This window comes from Hypomesus nipponensis, chromosome 8 (assembly GCF_054491055.1).
Source record: "Hypomesus nipponensis isolate SF chromosome 8, ASM5449105v1, whole genome shotgun sequence".
In the NCBI taxonomy this organism is placed as follows: Eukaryota; Metazoa; Chordata; class Actinopteri; order Osmeriformes; family Osmeridae; genus Hypomesus; species Hypomesus nipponensis.
In genome coordinates this window covers 11,469,706-11,487,402 of record NC_140368.1, presented here as the reverse complement: position 1 = coordinate 11,487,402, position 17,697 = coordinate 11,469,706, and the positions used below count along the sequence as shown (strand labels likewise).

At 45.7% G+C, this 17,697-nt stretch overlaps 1 protein-coding gene across 2 annotated transcripts in view; it reads left to right on the top strand.

Annotated features, from left to right (window-relative positions):
- col11a1a (collagen, type XI, alpha 1a) overlaps positions 1 to 17,559 on the top strand; it is a 70,603-nt gene extending 53,044 nt beyond the window's left edge. For both annotated transcript variants that reach the window (XM_084702831.1, XM_084702832.1), the window contains 25 exons: positions 126 to 233; positions 603 to 656; positions 754 to 807; positions 1,103 to 1,210; positions 3,048 to 3,101; positions 3,214 to 3,267; positions 3,463 to 3,516; positions 3,940 to 3,993; positions 4,374 to 4,481; positions 4,971 to 5,024; positions 5,317 to 5,370; positions 6,386 to 6,439; positions 9,846 to 9,899; positions 10,297 to 10,404; positions 10,805 to 10,858; positions 11,158 to 11,211; positions 11,931 to 12,038; positions 12,999 to 13,052; positions 13,164 to 13,199; positions 13,477 to 13,530; positions 13,771 to 14,017; positions 14,387 to 14,499; positions 14,811 to 14,879; positions 15,531 to 15,764; positions 16,175 to 17,559. In XM_084702831.1, the coding sequence (XP_084558957.1) occupies positions 126 to 233; positions 603 to 656; positions 754 to 807; positions 1,103 to 1,210; positions 3,048 to 3,101; positions 3,214 to 3,267; positions 3,463 to 3,516; positions 3,940 to 3,993; positions 4,374 to 4,481; positions 4,971 to 5,024; positions 5,317 to 5,370; positions 6,386 to 6,439; positions 9,846 to 9,899; positions 10,297 to 10,404; positions 10,805 to 10,858; positions 11,158 to 11,211; positions 11,931 to 12,038; positions 12,999 to 13,052; positions 13,164 to 13,199; positions 13,477 to 13,530; positions 13,771 to 14,017; positions 14,387 to 14,499; positions 14,811 to 14,879; positions 15,531 to 15,764; positions 16,175 to 16,321 (2,142 nt within the window). In that variant the 3' untranslated portion in view covers positions 16,322 to 17,559. The remainder of the gene's footprint in view (positions 1 to 125; positions 234 to 602; positions 657 to 753; positions 808 to 1,102; positions 1,211 to 3,047; positions 3,102 to 3,213; positions 3,268 to 3,462; positions 3,517 to 3,939; positions 3,994 to 4,373; positions 4,482 to 4,970; positions 5,025 to 5,316; positions 5,371 to 6,385; positions 6,440 to 9,845; positions 9,900 to 10,296; positions 10,405 to 10,804; positions 10,859 to 11,157; positions 11,212 to 11,930; positions 12,039 to 12,998; positions 13,053 to 13,163; positions 13,200 to 13,476; positions 13,531 to 13,770; positions 14,018 to 14,386; positions 14,500 to 14,810; positions 14,880 to 15,530; positions 15,765 to 16,174) is intronic.
- The last annotated feature ends 138 nt before the right edge of the window (positions 17,560 to 17,697 follow it).

Here is a 17,697-nt window from a genome sequence, read left to right as displayed (position 1 = left end):
CTCCTCCCTCGCTCTGTCCATCTCCCCTCCCTCCCTCTGTCCATTGCTGGTCGAGAGAGGTGATGAAGGTGCGTCTCTCTCCTCGGTGATGTTCTCACGGGTGTTTTTGTGTTGTCTGTGTCCAGGGAGAGAAGGGTCCCCTGGGGCCGGCTGGCCGTGATGGCATCCAGGGTCCGGTGGGTCTGCCCGGCCCTGCTGGACCCCAGGGCCCGCCTGGAGAGGACGGGGACAAGGTGAGTCCCTCTGGTCTCCTCCTGCCCCAGCTTATCTCCTTCACCAGGCACACGTTTGCATCTAAAACCTGAACAGCAATCAATCTTAATCTCTGGATTCACACCCAGGCCATCTGCACAGCAAATATGTCTTTCTGTCCCTTTTTGCTACTTATGCAACATTGCATTCCAGCTTACCAACAAGACCTAATTAGGATAGAGATATTAAATGTGAAATGCTGTTGTCGTCGCTTTTAAATGTCACCGAGTCATCACAGGCCTTGAGCTTATGATCAGGATTATCCATAGTGCTTCAATAGTGCCACCATATGGCACCCTGGTCGAACATAGACTTATCCTTACATGTATGTGCGTGTCTTTATTTTTCAGGGAGAGGTTGGTGAACCTGGTCAGAAGGGAAGCAAAGCGGACAAGGGAGAACAGGTGTGTTCATGTTGTGATCCTCTCTCTCTTTCAATCTGTCGCTGACCTGTGTTATTGTACGTGTGTTATCTCACCTGGTGTCTGATCTGTGTTCCAGGGTCCTCCTGGACCAGCAGGTCTTCAAGGCCCCATCGGAGCTCCTGGACCTGCTGTGAGTCCAACATCTCTCCATCATCTATCCTTCTTCTATCCACCGTCTATCCGTCATCTCTCCGTCATCTCTCCGTCATCCATCCATCATCTCTCCATTATCTCTCCATGATCTCTCCATCATCGATCCATCATCTCTCCATTATCTATCCATGATCTCCATCATTTATCCATCATCTCTCCATCATCTATCCATCATCCCTCCATCACCCCTCCACCCTCTCTCCATCATCTATCCATTCCTGACCACCAGCTGTCCGGTTCAGTCGTCCTGACATGTCCTCCTCCTTCCTCAGGGGGGCGATGGAGAGCCTGGGCCCAGAGGCCAGCAGGGAATGTTTGGCCAGAAGGGAGATGAAGGAGCCAGAGGGTTCCCAGGTCCACCTGGTCCTATCGGTCTGCAGGTGCGTAACCCCCCCCCCCCACACACACGCACACACACAACCATACAAACACACAACCTACAAAAAAACATAGATACACACGCACACACAACCATAAACACACACACACACGGTTCACCCCCACCACACACCCTCCATCTCGTTTCAGTGATAGAAATCAGGCCCATTCTGGGTTCATTTCCTTTGCCACCCTCTAATTACAGCATGTCTGTCATGCATTGTGTTCTGACCGGCAATTGACCCTCTCTGGTAACAAGGCCCACAGCCCTACTCTCCAGCCACCGGCCATTTTAGTCATTATCGTCAACAGACAGGAACAAATTATTCACTTTGAAATATCCCAGGTTCATATTCGACCCTTCAATTTTTCCTTTTAGCCAGCTGTGGGTTCAGGTGGTTAATGTCTTTCCATTATGACTTTGTTTCGCGCTGAGTGGAAAGCTTTAAAAAAGAAACGAAACTGTGGTGCTTTGTATGAGGGAGGCGGATGTCTGTGGAACAAAGTCCTTTCTGGAACGTTCATGTTCAACCTGTGTCATTGTCTTGATCAAATTATATGGAAGACTGCTGGCCGTATCACGTTGCGATCCCTTCTCTGATTAAACTCAATCCAATTGACTTTTAATTGCGGCGTAATGTACTTCCAGCACAATTTCGTTAATTGCATAGACTGACCTCGTCTGATGCCAGTTTACCATGGAGCATAATTAGTGTTCCTGCTAATGATCTCTGACTACTGAGACCTGCACTCTGATGGGATTCTACACCATGGGGAAGGAACAGGCACACACACACACACACACATTCACTATCGCACAAACACACATACACACTCCATCACACAAGCACACACACGCACATTCGCTAACACTCACACAAACGCACACACAAACAAACGCACAAATGCACACACAAACACACTCACTCACTTACTCACTCACACAAAGGCAGGCATGCACATTCTCACACAAACACAGGTACAAACAAACACACACTCTCACGGACACAAATACACACACCCAATCACAAACACACGCCCACGCACAAACTTTACCTTCCCAGGGCCAAGCGGGTATTTGAGGGAGATGGCGTGTGTATCAGTGGGTAAACAGCGGAGGGAACGACATCCTTCATGTCCTCCCTCCTCGCTCCCGTGGCAACAGTTTCTGAAACGGGTGGGAGCCCAAGCTTTGCCATCGCCATGGCAATTAGGAGGAAATGTCAGGGATCAAACGTATATATAAGGTTGGGCCCGCGAGCAGGAGTTGAGTGGGGCGCGTCCATGTCTCGCCTCACAAGCAGAGACGACCTCATCCTTTCACTCTTCCTCGTAGCAGCGCCAACAAACCAGAACAGGTTGGTCACGTCCCGTCTGGGTGTCTTTATAAACCTGTCCAGGAGATGAGAGAGGGTCGCGGCCGGTTGTTTTAGCTTCTCTAGTGGTTTGTGTGCGCCCGCTAAAACCAAATCCTTTCTGCTGTGGGCGAAATCAGATTGGGATTGGTTCAAATCCGTTTGTATGGAAGGACGCTAAGTTTCCTTGGAGATGACACAGAACCGCGTCTCGTTTCGTTCGACGGCCAACTGTGGGATGAATACCCGTAAGAGCGTAAATGCATCATTATATCTCGGAAGACTACATCTAATCTGATCCCCTGTTATTCTGTGTTTGCTTCTCTGCCTTTGATCATCTGTTATGCTGTGTTCATTACCGGTCCTTAATCCCCACATATCCAGTCCAATACAGTGGCACTATCTCCCTCAATCAGTATGTTCCAGTAAAGTGTGTCTCCAGCACCTCATAAGTCTCCATATGTTTGTTTGTGTCTCCTTCCAGGGGCTTCCAGGGCCTCCCGGTGAGAAGGGGGAGAACGGTGATGTCGGGCCCATGGTGAGCTGACGACACATGCCCATTCCAGTCCAACTTCCCATATGAGATTTCCTCAAGATTCAACAAGATCACTTCCCGCCTGACCCGCGAACTTTCTGTTTCCTCTTCACAGGGCCCTCCAGGTCCGCCCGGGCCCAGGGGTCCCCAGGGTCCTAGTGGAGCTGATGTACGTGTCCCCCATCAAAACAGTCTACACCCTCCACTCCCACGGAAATACCGTTTCCCCAATACATGAACATTGTAGACTACAATAGCAACGGGAAATTATTCCACTCTACCTTGCTCTAGTGGCAGATGTGACGATAGTGTCTCTCCAGAGAGACTGGGGAATGACTCGTCTCTCTTCTTCTCTTGCTGCCAGGGCGCCCAAGGTCCTCCTGGTGGTGTCGGGGCCATGGGAGGCGTGGGTGAGAAGGTGAGAACGTGAGCCCCTCACAGAGTGGCCGGCTGCCTTGAAATGCTAGTCTGTCTCTCTCTCGGGCTGAAACACAACTAGTACTCCTCACCACACTCCTACCTCCCTCCTTCCATCTCTCCCTCCCTCCTTCCGGGACTTATTTATCCCTCCTTTCATCTCTCTCCCTCCTTCCGGCTCCTCTCCCTCCTTCCGGTTCCCCCCCCCTCCCTCCCTCCCTCCCTCCCGATTAATGCCAGTTTTACAGCCGATTCAGACATTCATTCTTAATGTGCCGCCCTGGATGGTGGAATGACACAGGAATAAGAAACACAGAAGGGCGCAACCACTCTATGAAACCATGTTGGGGAAGGAATTCTTCAAAAGGAGCACCTGTCGCGTTTGTTTCTGTCGAAGATGTTAAGATGAAGTGTCTGTCCACAGGGTGAGAATGGAGAGGCTGGGAACCCTGGGTCTCCAGGAGAGCCTGGAACTGGGGTGAGTCCAGACAAGCACACAGGACACACACACACACACACACACACTGGTAGGGTACTTCATCACCGTCTCAACACCAGCTCATCTAAAGATGGCCGACTGTGTGCCGTTTTGTACTGCACATTGACTAGGTCGAGAGTGAACAAGTAACATACGTGTCTCTATAGCGTGAGTGTGTCTATGAAACGAGTGTCTGTAACATGGTGCGTGTCTCTATGAAGTGTGTGTGTCTCTATGAAGTGTGTGTGTCTCTATGAAGTGTGTGTGTGTCTCGATGAAGTGTGTGTTTCTCTATGAAGTGTGTGTGTGTCTCGATGAAGTGTGTGTGTCTCTATGAAGTGTGTGTGTCTCTATGAAGTGTGTGTCTCGCTGTTCTCCAGGGACCTAAGGGCGAGCGAGGAGACAAGGGAGAGGCGGGGCCATCTGGAGCCGCTGGTCCTGCCGGGGCCAAAGGACCCCCTGGAGATGACGGTCCCAAGGGAAACCCTGTACGTTCCTTCAGACAACCACACGATCAAACACTCAGACAAACACAATCCTGCTCACACACACACACAAGCACGTACGCACACTACAAAGATAGAAAACGCCGGAGAGGCAAATTCTGAATATTCATCCATCATGGAACAGACGTTTGTAGAGAAGACGCAGTTCAGAATCAATTTGAAAACAGACGTTTCATAACCATAAGGTTTTTTTGAGTACATAATCATATCATGTGTTTGGAATCTACGTTGTGATTCTGCCATGACAACACACAATAATTATTTCATGGAAATGGAATTTCAAATGAAATGTTGCTTGAGGTAGGTTTATCATGTCGACAGCGAAGATCACCATGGCGATCCCCATGTTAACCAGTTCCCCCTCACCTGCTCTCACCCTTCAACACGTATCAACACTCATCTCACACAGAACCTATCACCCAATCAGGTCGGAGTTCACTGACGTGTGTGTGTTCTCTGTCCACTCTGCAGGGACCTGTTGGTTTCCCTGGAGACCCCGGCCCGCCTGGTGAGGCTGGTGTTGCTGTGAGTATGCCCAGCTTGAACACAGACACCTTCAGCCGGTGCTATTCCTGCTTTCACATGGCACTGTAAATCAGAAGACATGAATTAGCAACAACATTGAGTGACAAGGATACGTAATGATATAAACCACGTATTCACAGTATGTTTGACTCTGTGGCGCACTTGCAGATCAAGAAGTCAAAGGTTCAAATTCCCCCCTGTACAGTGCTTTGGATAAAAGCATGTTCAAAATGAATACATTATTGTTATGTTTCCACGGTCTTGAACTGATGTCTATGTGTGTCTGCCCCAGGGTACCGATGGTGGAGCAGGAGAAAAGGGAGAGGATGGAGAATCTGGTCAAACTGTAAGTTGGTTAAATTGGTGCAAACCACATCAAATCATTCAGCTATTTCCAGTAAACAAGCTAGGAACCATGCTAGCAGGTCGTTCTGTTGTTATGTTTGTGTTCTGGTGATAGCTTTGTTAGTCCTAACCTCAGCAGTACATAATGACCTGTCATGTTTTGCCTGCTGTAGAGTTTTTGTGAATCGTGTTTTTCTGGGGATAATTCCTGGTTGTAAATGAATTAAATAATTATATTTCCCTTTCATGGTCTACTGTAAGAAAAAGCATGTCCTTTTTACAGGTTCATAAAATGTGATTAGAAGCAGCCATGGCAAATAACTTTACCAACCCTTTGTGCGGGTCTATGAATTGCTTATGAACATTTATGAAAGTGAATGGGATTCACAGACATGGGAGAAAACCAGAATAAACTTTAATTTTCTTTTTGAATTGACAATATTTGGAGAACGAGTTGGTGTTTGTGTGTCTTGTTGGTTTCAAGAGAGGATTTGTGTAAAATGCGGTAGGAATATATATTAAAATGTAATAAAGTTTGGAAATGGCTCAGTGAAGTTTAGCTCTGAGGGGAAAACATACTTCTCTTTCTCTTTTAACAGTTGAGAGTTTTAATACAAACCCATCACACAGTTGAATGATTCTGTAGATTTTCACCCACTCAAAGTTGTATACGCATTTCACATTTTTTTTTGACATTTATCAAATGTTTGCTTATGCAGCTCCTAAACGTGCTTTGATTGCATCCAATTAAATTTGAGATAATTGGTTGAAAGCCGGAAACAGTTCTACCATGTTGAACAGTTCAGTAGTTCAGAGCTTTTTGTTTATTGTTTTGGAACCAAATATTTTTCTAAATGTTATACTGTTGGAAACATTTAACTATTGTATAAGGGAATAGAAAAAGTTGATATACAGTCATTCTCTCTCTCTCTCTCTCTCTCTCTCTCTCTCTCTCTCTCTCTCTCTCTCTCTCTCTCTCTCTCTCTCGCTCTCTCTCTGTCTCTCTCTGCTCTCAGGGGCCCCCTGGTCCATCTGGAGAGGCCGGCCCACCTGGACCCCCTGGCAAGAGAGTAAGTTAATCTCTCCCTCTCTCACCCCCACTTCCCCTCTCTCCCTCCTTCCCTCTCTCCCCCCACTCCCTTCTTCCATCTCTCCCCCCACTCCCTCCTTCCCTCTCTCTCCCCCACTCCCTCCTTCCCTCCCTCCCTCCCTCACCGCCTCGTTACGACAGTCCCAGCTCAGCCTCAGCCATCACCCACAGCTATTTGAAATGAAGCTGAAAACTGACTTCCTGCTGCACCACAGGCAGGAAGTCGAAATCGTCACTCCTCGATTTATTTATATATTTGTATCATATTTGTTTATACCTTGGAATTTTTATTTGGTATTGAATTGATGGTGCTTTCTTAGCAAGAAACCTTGAAAAATTAAAATGGGAGTAATTCTTTGAGGCCATACGCCCTCATAATGACGAACATGCCTTTGTCTCAGACGATCACACACATCTGATTTGAATTAGATCTATTCCAGTGAGACCTAGCACAATGAGCCGTATACCGTAGGTGTTAAACAATGGACAAAGGTCTATTCAAAGTTTTCTGCATTAATCAGGCCGAATGAGATCCCTATCCTTTTTGTAATGCTGATGAACCATTGTTAATGGGTCCGTGTTGAAACCCATTGCACAACTCTGAGACACAACCTCACTCCACTTTGATAACAGAGTCAGGTTCTCTTCATGTTCTCGTCTCGACCCCTCGCGAGACCCAGGTTCCTCAGTTGAGCAGTAGCTGCTCTCTTCCATAACCCCAGCCCCCATTCCCCCCCATCACCCCCTCCCCCGCTCCGCCTGCCCTTGGAGATACACCCTTATTCGTTTTCATTAAAAGTAGTCGAGAAAGACAATGAGATTCGACAGGTGAAATAAGGGAACCGTCTGCAAACGGAAGTAAAAGAAACTCCAAAATCCATTGAGAAATGAAGGTCTTATATATATATTGTTTTCTTCTTTTTATTTTTGCTGTAAAATTGAAAAAGTACAAGCCCCCCCCCCCCCCCCCCCCCCCAAAAGCTTCTTACACAAAATTAATTTACCATCTGTCTAGCAGGGGAAAGAGATAGAGATAGCTATCTTGACACACTATTGATCTGGCCTGGTTTGAGTGACAGCCATGGGAAGACCAAGCCGTTTCCTCCTGGCTCCGTGGTACGAGGGTGATGAAGAGAACGAGGACATGGTGTTCTCAGGACCTCCTCCAGACCAGTCCCTCTGCACACACATCTGCTGAGATGTGCTCAGAGCCACTAGATGTGATGGCTGATATTTGGGACCTATCATTTGGCTGTCTGGTCTCTCTGCGCCCACAGAGGTCACATAGACAGTGGCTTTCAGGCAACAAGGCCCCAGATGAAGGATTAAGGTGAAACTTGAAATATGGAGCCAGTCCTACTATAATTGAAGGTCTAAAACAACTATTATTATGTGTCACTAACGGCGATGATGGGAAGTAAATATATAATTCCCAGCTGGCTAATATAGAATGGAGTGGAGTTCATGAATCATACTGGAATATTATTTTCAGTGAGGTGTAGTTTGTAGCTTTTAACGAGAATCGTAAATATTCAATTTATGTCTGGGAAACAGGAATTATACAGAGATCATATCCCAGCCATAGATTCATGGCACAGTTCTGTAAATAAATACATATAAGCATGGTCAAACCAGTCACATTGACTGTCAATTGCTTTTGCAATTTGCTTGATGGAATTTACATCCTAGGAATTTAGCATATCATATCAGCATATGCAGGTTTCTAATGGTTTGAGGATTATGTTTAGGAAAATGGCTATTTCATCAACCTAGCTCTTTAATCTGTGTCTCTCTGCCCCCCCCCCTCCCCCGTCAAAAGAACAGTAAGCTTGAGTGATATTTGCTACTCCCTGGCAGGTTTCTGACCTGAATACATAAAACCAAGCCAAGAGTTGCTTTGCATTTACTGTCAAGGGTGTTTCTGCTTCCTCAGCATTTTGCCCATGGCAATTTCAAATTATGCTCAAATCTTTATTTCGGCTACTCAACAGGCAGCGCTGAAAATCAATTTGGCATCCCACAATGTATTTATCTATTTGAATCTATTTGGATGGATGTATTAATTTATGTCTTAATTGTTTTTGTTTTCTATTGATTGTGTTTTCCGTAAAGGGGTGACATGAAAATGTCCATTTGCTTAATTTCAGTCAGAGTCAGAAATATGATATAGGCTTAATAAGAATATTGCCAAGAAAATCTATGACACAGTATGTGACAACGGCAACACCGACATATTCTTAAATGTGTCCATAGCACTTAATCAGGTAATTCCATCACATCTTGGCCAAATTATTTCCTGCAGTATAACACATTCAAAACATCCCCTCAAACCAACTCTCCCAGAATCCTCAGAAGCACCTCTGGAACGTAGCCTGCTCTGGTCAGCCAACACACGTTTCCAGTCACTGCACACAACCTTGCCAATCGACTTCACCTGGTCAGAAAAAAACCCTCCTCTCCTCTGATATAAAGCGGTTTGGAGGGAGAGACTTGTGCTGTGCTTGAAGGTGTTCAGCGGGTTAGTCTGAAAAAGCTGCTCAAAGGAGGGAGACGACCCAGAAGACCTTGGTGTGGATGGATGGGCAGAGCTGCTCTGCGGGTCCCAACAGAACAAAATATCTTAAGGCCCGTTTATCAGAATGTTCGTCACATAGATCTCCAGAGACTGAATTGGTGTGTCCCAAGGACGTTTCAGTATCAAGGGAAAACACGAGAGCGGGTAAAAAGATGACTAGGGAATGTGAATACCAGAGCTAATTTGTTGTAGCTCAGGCTGTATAACAGATATAGAAACACGGCAAATATTGTAGTGAATGATATTGCACACATGACTGCAGCTTTTGCTGTGAGGTGGGGTTTTTTTCTCCCAGCTAGAACATCTTCCGGCCTTTACAGTCTTTGTCCAAGCTAGTTTCTTTTCACCATCAGTCTTCTGCAGCCATTGAAATGTTTCACTACGGCGTTCCACGCTCACAGGCTTGTGAGATTGATGTCAAACGAACGCGTTTCACAGCAACACATTGTAACGATTCCCCTGAATTATTTATTGCGCAACTGTCACAACGAATGCACGCACCAGCATACCTACGTACATCCCTTCCCCCTTTCCCTCCCTCTCTACCTCCCCTTTTCTGTCTCTCTCTCCCTCTCACCCTTTCACCCTGTCTCTCTCTCATTCCGCCTCACTTTTTCTCTCTTTCGATCTCTCTCTCTCTCTCTCTCTCTCTCTCTCTCTCTCTCTCTCTCTCTCTCTCTCTCTCTCTCTCCCTCTCCCTCTCTCCCTCCCGAATTCTCTTGTCGTCGTCCACCCCCGGCAAACTATCACACAACCACACACCCAGTGGCCAGACCTCCGTGGTAAAGTGTGTCCTCTCTCTCCTCCCCAGGGACCCCCAGGAACTGCCGGAGCAGAGGGCAGGCAGGGAGAAAAGGGCGCCAAGGTAAGACACCCAAATCAATTCAGCGGCGGCTCCCAGAGCTGCCTCAGCTGGGCACACAGCAAGAAACATCCCTAGCCCAGTCGAGACGTGTGCACAGTCCTCTCGGGTCTCTACAGTACAACCATCCTGAAGACAACACCATGTGTGTGTGTGAGTGTGTGTGTATGTAGGTATGTGTGTAAGTGCATGTGAGAGTATATGTGTATATACTGTATATATATATATTCTGGTAGATTTTTTCGGGTGTTGTATCGCCTAGTCCGACAGTTACCTGAGCACGGAACAGGCATGCGAACCCGGGAAAGCTCATCCGGAAGCCATGCACCCCTAAGCAGAAGTGCGTACTGCGGTAGCACGGGCTGTGTGGTCCTGATCGCTCCTGTCTCCTCCTCCACAGGGTGAGGCGGGAGCTGAGGGCCCGCCAGGGAAGACCGGCCCAGTCGGCCCCCAGGGGCCATCAGGGAAGCAGGGGCCAGAAGGCCTGCGAGGGATCCCTGGCCCTGTCGTAAGTCTGAGAGGAACCATTTGTCTTCCGCGCTTATCTTATCACATTACACACACACTCACAAGCACACGCATGCACACACGCACTTACGCACACACACACAACGCACACACACTATCACGCGCACTAACTCACACACACGCATTATTCACACACTCTCTCACACACACACTCGTACACACACATACTCCAAAACCCCTTTAAAGCATGACAACAGCACTCATGGAATAATCAATACTCCCATTTGGCTTGTACTTTTCTACATTTCTGTTGTTTATTCGAACACACTTTTTGCGGTACTTCTGTTATAAATCATCATGCTGTGTGCAGAAAATCAATAGTACGTTATAAGAGTTACAGCGAGCTATAATGCTGCCTGTAATTGGATGGTTTCTCTCAGGGTGAACAAGGACTTCCTGGAGCCCCTGGACAAGATGGCCCACCTGGGCCCATGGTTAGTAACGACTCTCTCTTTTAGTACACACTATCTCCTTCTGTCTCTCTCTCTCTCTCTCTTTCTCTCTTGCCGTCTCTCTTTTTTGTCTCTCACAATCACTTTTGCGTTCTGTTGATTTTCTCTCTTGTAGTCTCTCCCTCCATATATCTCTCTATCTTTTTTCTGTCTTTCTCTTTCTCTCTCGAATCCTTCCTTCTTTCTAAAATCCTTTTCTCCTCACACTCACCGTTTACCTTTCAACCTTTGCTTTTTTTGAGTTAATCGATTTTGCACTTTTGTCCCCCTCTCATTTTTAGGGCCCTCCTGGTCTGCCTGGGCTCAAAGGTGACCCTGGCTCTAAGGGTGAAAAGGTGAGGGCTACTCAATTCTCTCCCCCCAAAAGCTGGCAGATTAAATTTCTTCCATTTCAAACAGGTTAGAAGCTTTAACCTCTGGTGGAAAACGTTGTGCGACCAAAAACCAGGTTTGGATTGTGGTCAAGGACACCCTCTCTCTCATCATGAACCTGGAAGCAGGTTTGATTGGTAGAAAAAGCACAACAAACACTACCTGACCTCAGCGTTAACCATGTAGAGGAGCTCAATCCGAGGAACCGGTTTTTGACTGAATACTGAAAGTCAACACCAGGATCCATATTATTCTAAAAGCCTCAGGATTTAATGTGGCATTGAAATATGACCCATAAAGTACAGTATTCTGCTGCAGCCACCCGCACATATAGGATGGGGCTTGACAGAGATTGGCTTAAAAGCATGTCAACATGTCATCTCTCGGTGTGGCGATTTTTTTTTTAACGCTTTCAAAATAAATGGGACTGGTTATGGTCCCCGTTTTTCAGTCATCACAGTTGTTGAATGGTGAATTGTTCTGAGCGGCAGATGTGTTCTGACAGGAATTCTTTTGTCAACTACAAAAGAGACATTTCAATGATAATGCTTGCAAACGATCAACCAGGGCTCGTACGCTGTGCTCTGACTTCATTGTTGTTGCGGCTGTACTCTGATAGCAGGGTTTGTTTTCTCAGAAGCTACTATCTTTATGACCGTGTGTGTTTGTTTGTCTACTCCAGGGTCACCCCGGTCTTATTGGTTTGATTGGCCCACCCGGAGAGCAGGGAGAGAAGGGAGACCGCGGGCTGCCAGGACCTCAGGGCTCTCCTGGAGGAAAGGGTGACAGCGTAAGTGATCGATGATCTCATCACCTTGCCATCTTTCAGACCTTCTCCGCCCTTCACCAGGAAGTGCACAGTTGTACGGGTCATGTTGTTGTCCGCGGCACACCTTCACTGTGTACCTGCACAGCAAGGGGGTTCAGTGGTGGGTTCAGTGTTGCGTTCGGTAGAATGCAAACTCGACATTGAGCATTTTTCTTTTTGGATTCATTTTTGTTACACGTAATACATTACACACTGGGCCTTCGTTGGTCGGATTAGGCATTCCATTTACCCGGGCAAGTCAGCTCTGAGTATATCTGATAACATGTTATTTTACAAAAGGCATTCTGTGTGACACAGATAACACTGTGACTCTCGACGTAGCGTTGAATTTCTATTTCTCTCAGCCAAATCCAAGCCTCGCTTTTTTTCTCCCTGGGAAATAGACAAGTGAAGCACCACTCAAACGAGTTCATGACCTCATCCTGATGAAGGCTCCACATTAAGAGTTTCATCTAGTTTAAATAAACAGTGCAGATTGAGTGAATATGCAATTTGGGAGAAGTGTGGCCTTTTGAGTCCCCTCACTCGGGTGGAATAAGGCCATAAAATGGATTAAACATACGATTAAATGTAATTAAATGTTTTATAAATGCTTCTTTTTTCGTGTATGAATTTGAAAAGCAAAACGCCTGTGGGTCTTTCTGATGTCATTTCAGAATTTAGAATTCTGGACGACTTGTACAGTTGTAGCAGATGGTCCAGTCTCAATCCATCATTAGTTTATTATCAGCATCACGTTTTAGTTACCGATTTGCAGTTGCTGCAGCCATGGCACCAGTGCACTTGCTGTTCTCTCTAAAGCATCTGTTTATACCGCTGTATTGGATTACGCAAATGTCTCCAGATTTCTCTCCCACTCTCTACATTATCCTCCCTGTCTGGAGGTTATGTGTGTGACTCTCTGATGTTTCATCCTAACAGGGTATCGGTGGCTCCTCTGGTCCTCTGGGTCCACCTGGTCCTCCTGGTTTGCCTGTAAGTTGTCACTTTCACCATCTGATTGAAACGTTGTTTTTATCCAAATGTCCTGTCAATGCAACGGATCTTTGCTGGTGGATGATTGTGCTTCTCTGACGTTTCTTCCAGGGTCCCCAAGGCCCCAAAGGATCCAAGGGTTCAAGCGTAAGTCCGGCTTCCGGCCAGTCTGCATGAGTTAGAGACAGAACAGTTCGCCGTGTCCATGTTTACATTCATGGTGATAGAACCATCAGAAAAAGGGTTAGGGTTAGCTAACCCTAACGTTTTCTAGAAGTGTTCTAGAGACAGTTTTTTAGAATGTTCTTGCGAAAGTGTTCTAGAGAGAGGGTTCTAGAGAGAGTGTTCTAGAGAGGGTGTTCTAGAGTGCCTAGCGAGAGCATTCTAGAGACGTCTAACATGTTTTCATCTGTCCTCCCTCCAGGGTCCTTCCGGTCAGAAGGGAGACACTGGTACCATCGGCCCCCCTGGTCCTCCTGTAAGAACCGCTCTGTCATCGCAGCCTTTAGCTAAACCACTGATCAAGCATCATGGACATCCACGAATACACAAGAAATGAGTCATCCTAGTTATCAAAAGACTTCTCTTTCGGTTATCACTGCGCTTCAGAATACGTTCTTTATGAACCTGCCCGGTGAAAGAGAGATTAAAACACATCCAAATAAAGGCGACAGACCTGTTGATCTCTCTCTCTCATGCGCCCCTCTGCCCCTTACAGGGCCCCCCCGGTGAGGTGATCCAGCCGCTGCCCATCCTGTCCTCCAAGAAGACGAGGCGATCCAGCGACATGCAGTCCGACGCAGCGGGCTCCGTGATGGACTACGGCGAGGGCATGGAGGACATCTTCGGCTCCCTCAACAACCTCAAACAGGACATTGAGCGCATGAAGTACCCCATGGGCACCCAGAGCAACCCTGCCAGGACCTGCAAAGACCTGCAGCTCTGCCACCCCGAGTTCCCTGACGGTGAGTCGGAGGCACACGGAGGAGGAGGGTCTGGGAAAGGACACTGTGTATCCATGTATGTAGACAGAACAGAGCTCCATCTGCTGTTGTTTACAGCTGGATTGAATGTGTTTGACTGCGGTGCCTTTTGCTTCTTGTGAAGGTGTTGGGGTTAGAGGGTGCATGTGGGGTTCAGGTGTGTGTGTGTGTGTGTGACGGTGTTCGAGAAACAGATTGCAGACATAATCGAGGACGGTTTTAAATATTCACGTGATCATTGGTAGGGGATCCAGGTGTTGCATATAAACAGAGGAAGGCTCTATTGTTTCTCAACCGTGTACACGGTTTTTCAAATGAATGTTTGATTTTAGTGACTCGTTCTCTCTGCAGGCGAGTACTGGATTGATCCTAACCAAGGCTGTTCTGGAGACTCCTTCAAAGTCTACTGTAACTTCACCGCAGGGGGCGAAACCTGCATTTACCCCGATAAGGAATCCAGTGGAGTAAGTGACATTTTACACCCACGGAACGTAGATTGACGCCATTTACAATCAGTCCTGTTCAGGTTCATCCGATTCCATTGTCATTGTCCATTGAACCTGTCAAGAGACGCTACTGTATTCGTTCTTATTCAAACCTTTCTCTCCACCGCCTACATTCAGAACTGTATGACGAGCAAAAAAAAAAATATTAGCGGGAGGATGTTGTGTCCATTCAGTATTTTACATTCTCCTGTGCAATATATATGTAGGTCTTTTCAGTTTCTTTTCTTCTGACCTCTTTTCACAAGTACCTTGTTGCCTTTGTCCCCCAGGTCAGAATATCTTCATGGCTTAAGGAGGTGCCAGGCTCGTGGTTCAGTGAATTTAAGCGTGGTAAAATAGTAAGTGGTCCCACATCTCCTTTCTGTATTCACCCTCTCCACTCAGGCAGCCCGTCGCCTCAGCGCTGGTCTCAAAAGACATTTGCTGCTCTACTCCTTCCCTACTTATGCCATTCACATCAGACAGTGCAGAGCTCTTAAAATCTGTCAGGCCGTAAATAGACTCATAAAGCTGTGTGACCCGTGGTGGCTCTCGACAGGGGCCTCCAGCCTCAGGACCAATCGTATTCCGACTTCATGTTGCAAGGATGTAGGGGCCAAATGCAAGGCAGGAAGCGGAGATGATTAGGAGTAAAGATCAAGCCAATCTAAATGGCACCATTATGCCATTTTTAAACAAAGGACATTTTAGCAGACGCTTTATCTCCAACATGTTAAAACTTGTGTGTGAGAACGCCCATGTCTTCCTCCAGTATGAGCAGGGCCGGCCCTAGGGTTTTGGGAGCCCCAAATAAAAATAGTGTATGGGGCCCTTTTGATTGGCAAAAGAAAAGGGGGGCCGAACCAATTGCGGGGTCCTAAACAAATGTTGAATATGTTTATTGGGTCGGGCCGGCCCTGGGCACGAATTTGAAGCGCCTTCAGTAATCTGAAGGTAAACTGCGTTTGTCACATGCCTGATTCTTCCCTCTCTCCCTCCTTTTCCGGTAGCTGTCGTACGTGGACGCTGAGGGCAACTCAATAAACATGGTTCAGATGACCTTCCTCAAACTACTGACTGCCTCTGCAAGGCAGAACTTCACCTATAACTGCCACCAGTCCGTCGCTTGGCACGACACCACCAGCGACAGTCACAGCAAGGCGCTGCATTTCATGGGCGCCAACGACGAGGAGATGTCCTACGACAACAACCCTTACATCAGGACCCTTACAGACGGCTGTGCGGTGAGAAACTGCCCCCCCAATACTGCCCAACTGAAATGTTCATTATGCACTGCCATTCCCTTTGCATTGGGGTTGCTATTCAGGAACTTGCTAAATTCTATGTTTTCCTAATGGTATATGCTTACTTGTTTCTCAAACTACAACCTTTAAGTTGAAGGCCCATGTTTTTTAAATGTTTTTTTGTTGTAATTTATAATATGATTTAACCTGTATTTAACCAGATAAGTCAATTGAGAACCAACGCTCATTTACAATGACGACCTGGCCTCGAGGCATGCTATATAGTTAAAACAATTTGACTACACGATTGGTCAAAGCTAATGTAATATTCCAGAATAACATTGACCTCTTGCATGACGTTGACAGCAGGTTTGATAGTATCTGATGATATCTTAATTTTATCCTTACAGACAAGGAAGGGTTATGGAAAGACGGTCATTGAGATCAACACTCCCAAAATCGATCAGGTTCCAATCATCAACGTCATGGTCAATGACTTTGGGGATGCCAACCAGAAGTTTGGATTTGAAGTCGGTCCCGTATGCTTCCTTGGCTAAAACAGAATAAGAAAAGAAAGAATGGAAGAGAAAAAAAAAGAAAAGAACTTGGCGGAATCCGAAAAATCAAAGAAAGTCAAGTCAAGACATTTTGGGAACCACCATATCCCCCAGCCCCCACCCTTTCTATGCCACATGCAAGTTTTGAATAAAAATAAATGGTGTAGCGAACAAGTCTTGCCATGTATGTATGTACTGCCCAGGAAAATACTTGTTGCCCTTGTAGGGCTAGAACCACATGACGTAACCCTGTTATGGAGAGAAGGTGAAGGACATTGGAAGGTGTGGCAGAAAAGGGGGAGGCGGAGATAACCGGAGGAAGGTCTGACAGGTGAGAAAGAGAGACCTCTTTTGGGTTCTCCAGGTGCTGTGTAAAAAAAAATGACTTCAATGGTGCTTGTTCAAAAACACACAAAAAAAAACAAGAGGTGCTAAGAGAGAAGGTGTATTTTGATAATAAAAAAAAACTGTAATTATTATTTTGTACAATACTGTTATTTCTGAATCCACTTTCAAAACTTGCATGTGTATCAGAACCTGCTTCCTGCTCCTAAAATTCAATGTTCGTAACAAATATATATATAAGTTAAAGAAATTGATAAATAAAGAAATACATAATTATGATATTTTTTGTCAGTGACATACCGTGTAACTGTTAAGAAGCAAATAAAATGAGCATTCAAACGATTCCCCAATTATAATTTATCCCCTGTGTATATATTGACTATCCAACGCTCTAAGGTTATTTGCAGTTTTGCCCTCATTGACCATAACAAACTGGAAGAGTCACACCAGCACAAATACAACATAATCCACTAATGTTGTCATCCTGTGCTTGTAACGAGCATTCATAGCATTCTCTCTACTTTAATTTAATTCTGTTTGTCGTTTCTTTTTGTTTGTTTCTTTTTTATTTGGGGTTTTCTTTCTGTCCATTTTTTTTGTTTCGTTTTTTTTGTTTTTGTTTTGCTTTTGGTCGTATACCTCAAACTTTCTTGATAACCATTAAGATGCGAGGATGTTATGCCCTGTATATACCTTGGTTAAACAATTAAGTTTATATATTTCGGGTGGGGAATTTTTTTAAGAGAGAAATACTTAAATGTTAGACATCCTCTGTTCAAATCCTTCTGTGAATTCAATGATAAGTCCTTTAGGTGACCCATTTTTGTAACTAAAATGAGAAAATGTTTCAATGTGCTTTTTATGGTTCATTTAAATATTAAAACTGGATTCTAAACAACAGTAAATCGAATGTGTCAGTTGTTTGTTAAAAGTCACAATTATAATAATTTGTATGTAAGGCTACAGAATAGACACAAGGCCATTTCTTATGGTTTACATTTTTGTTGTGAGCAACCATTGTGAGCCATAGA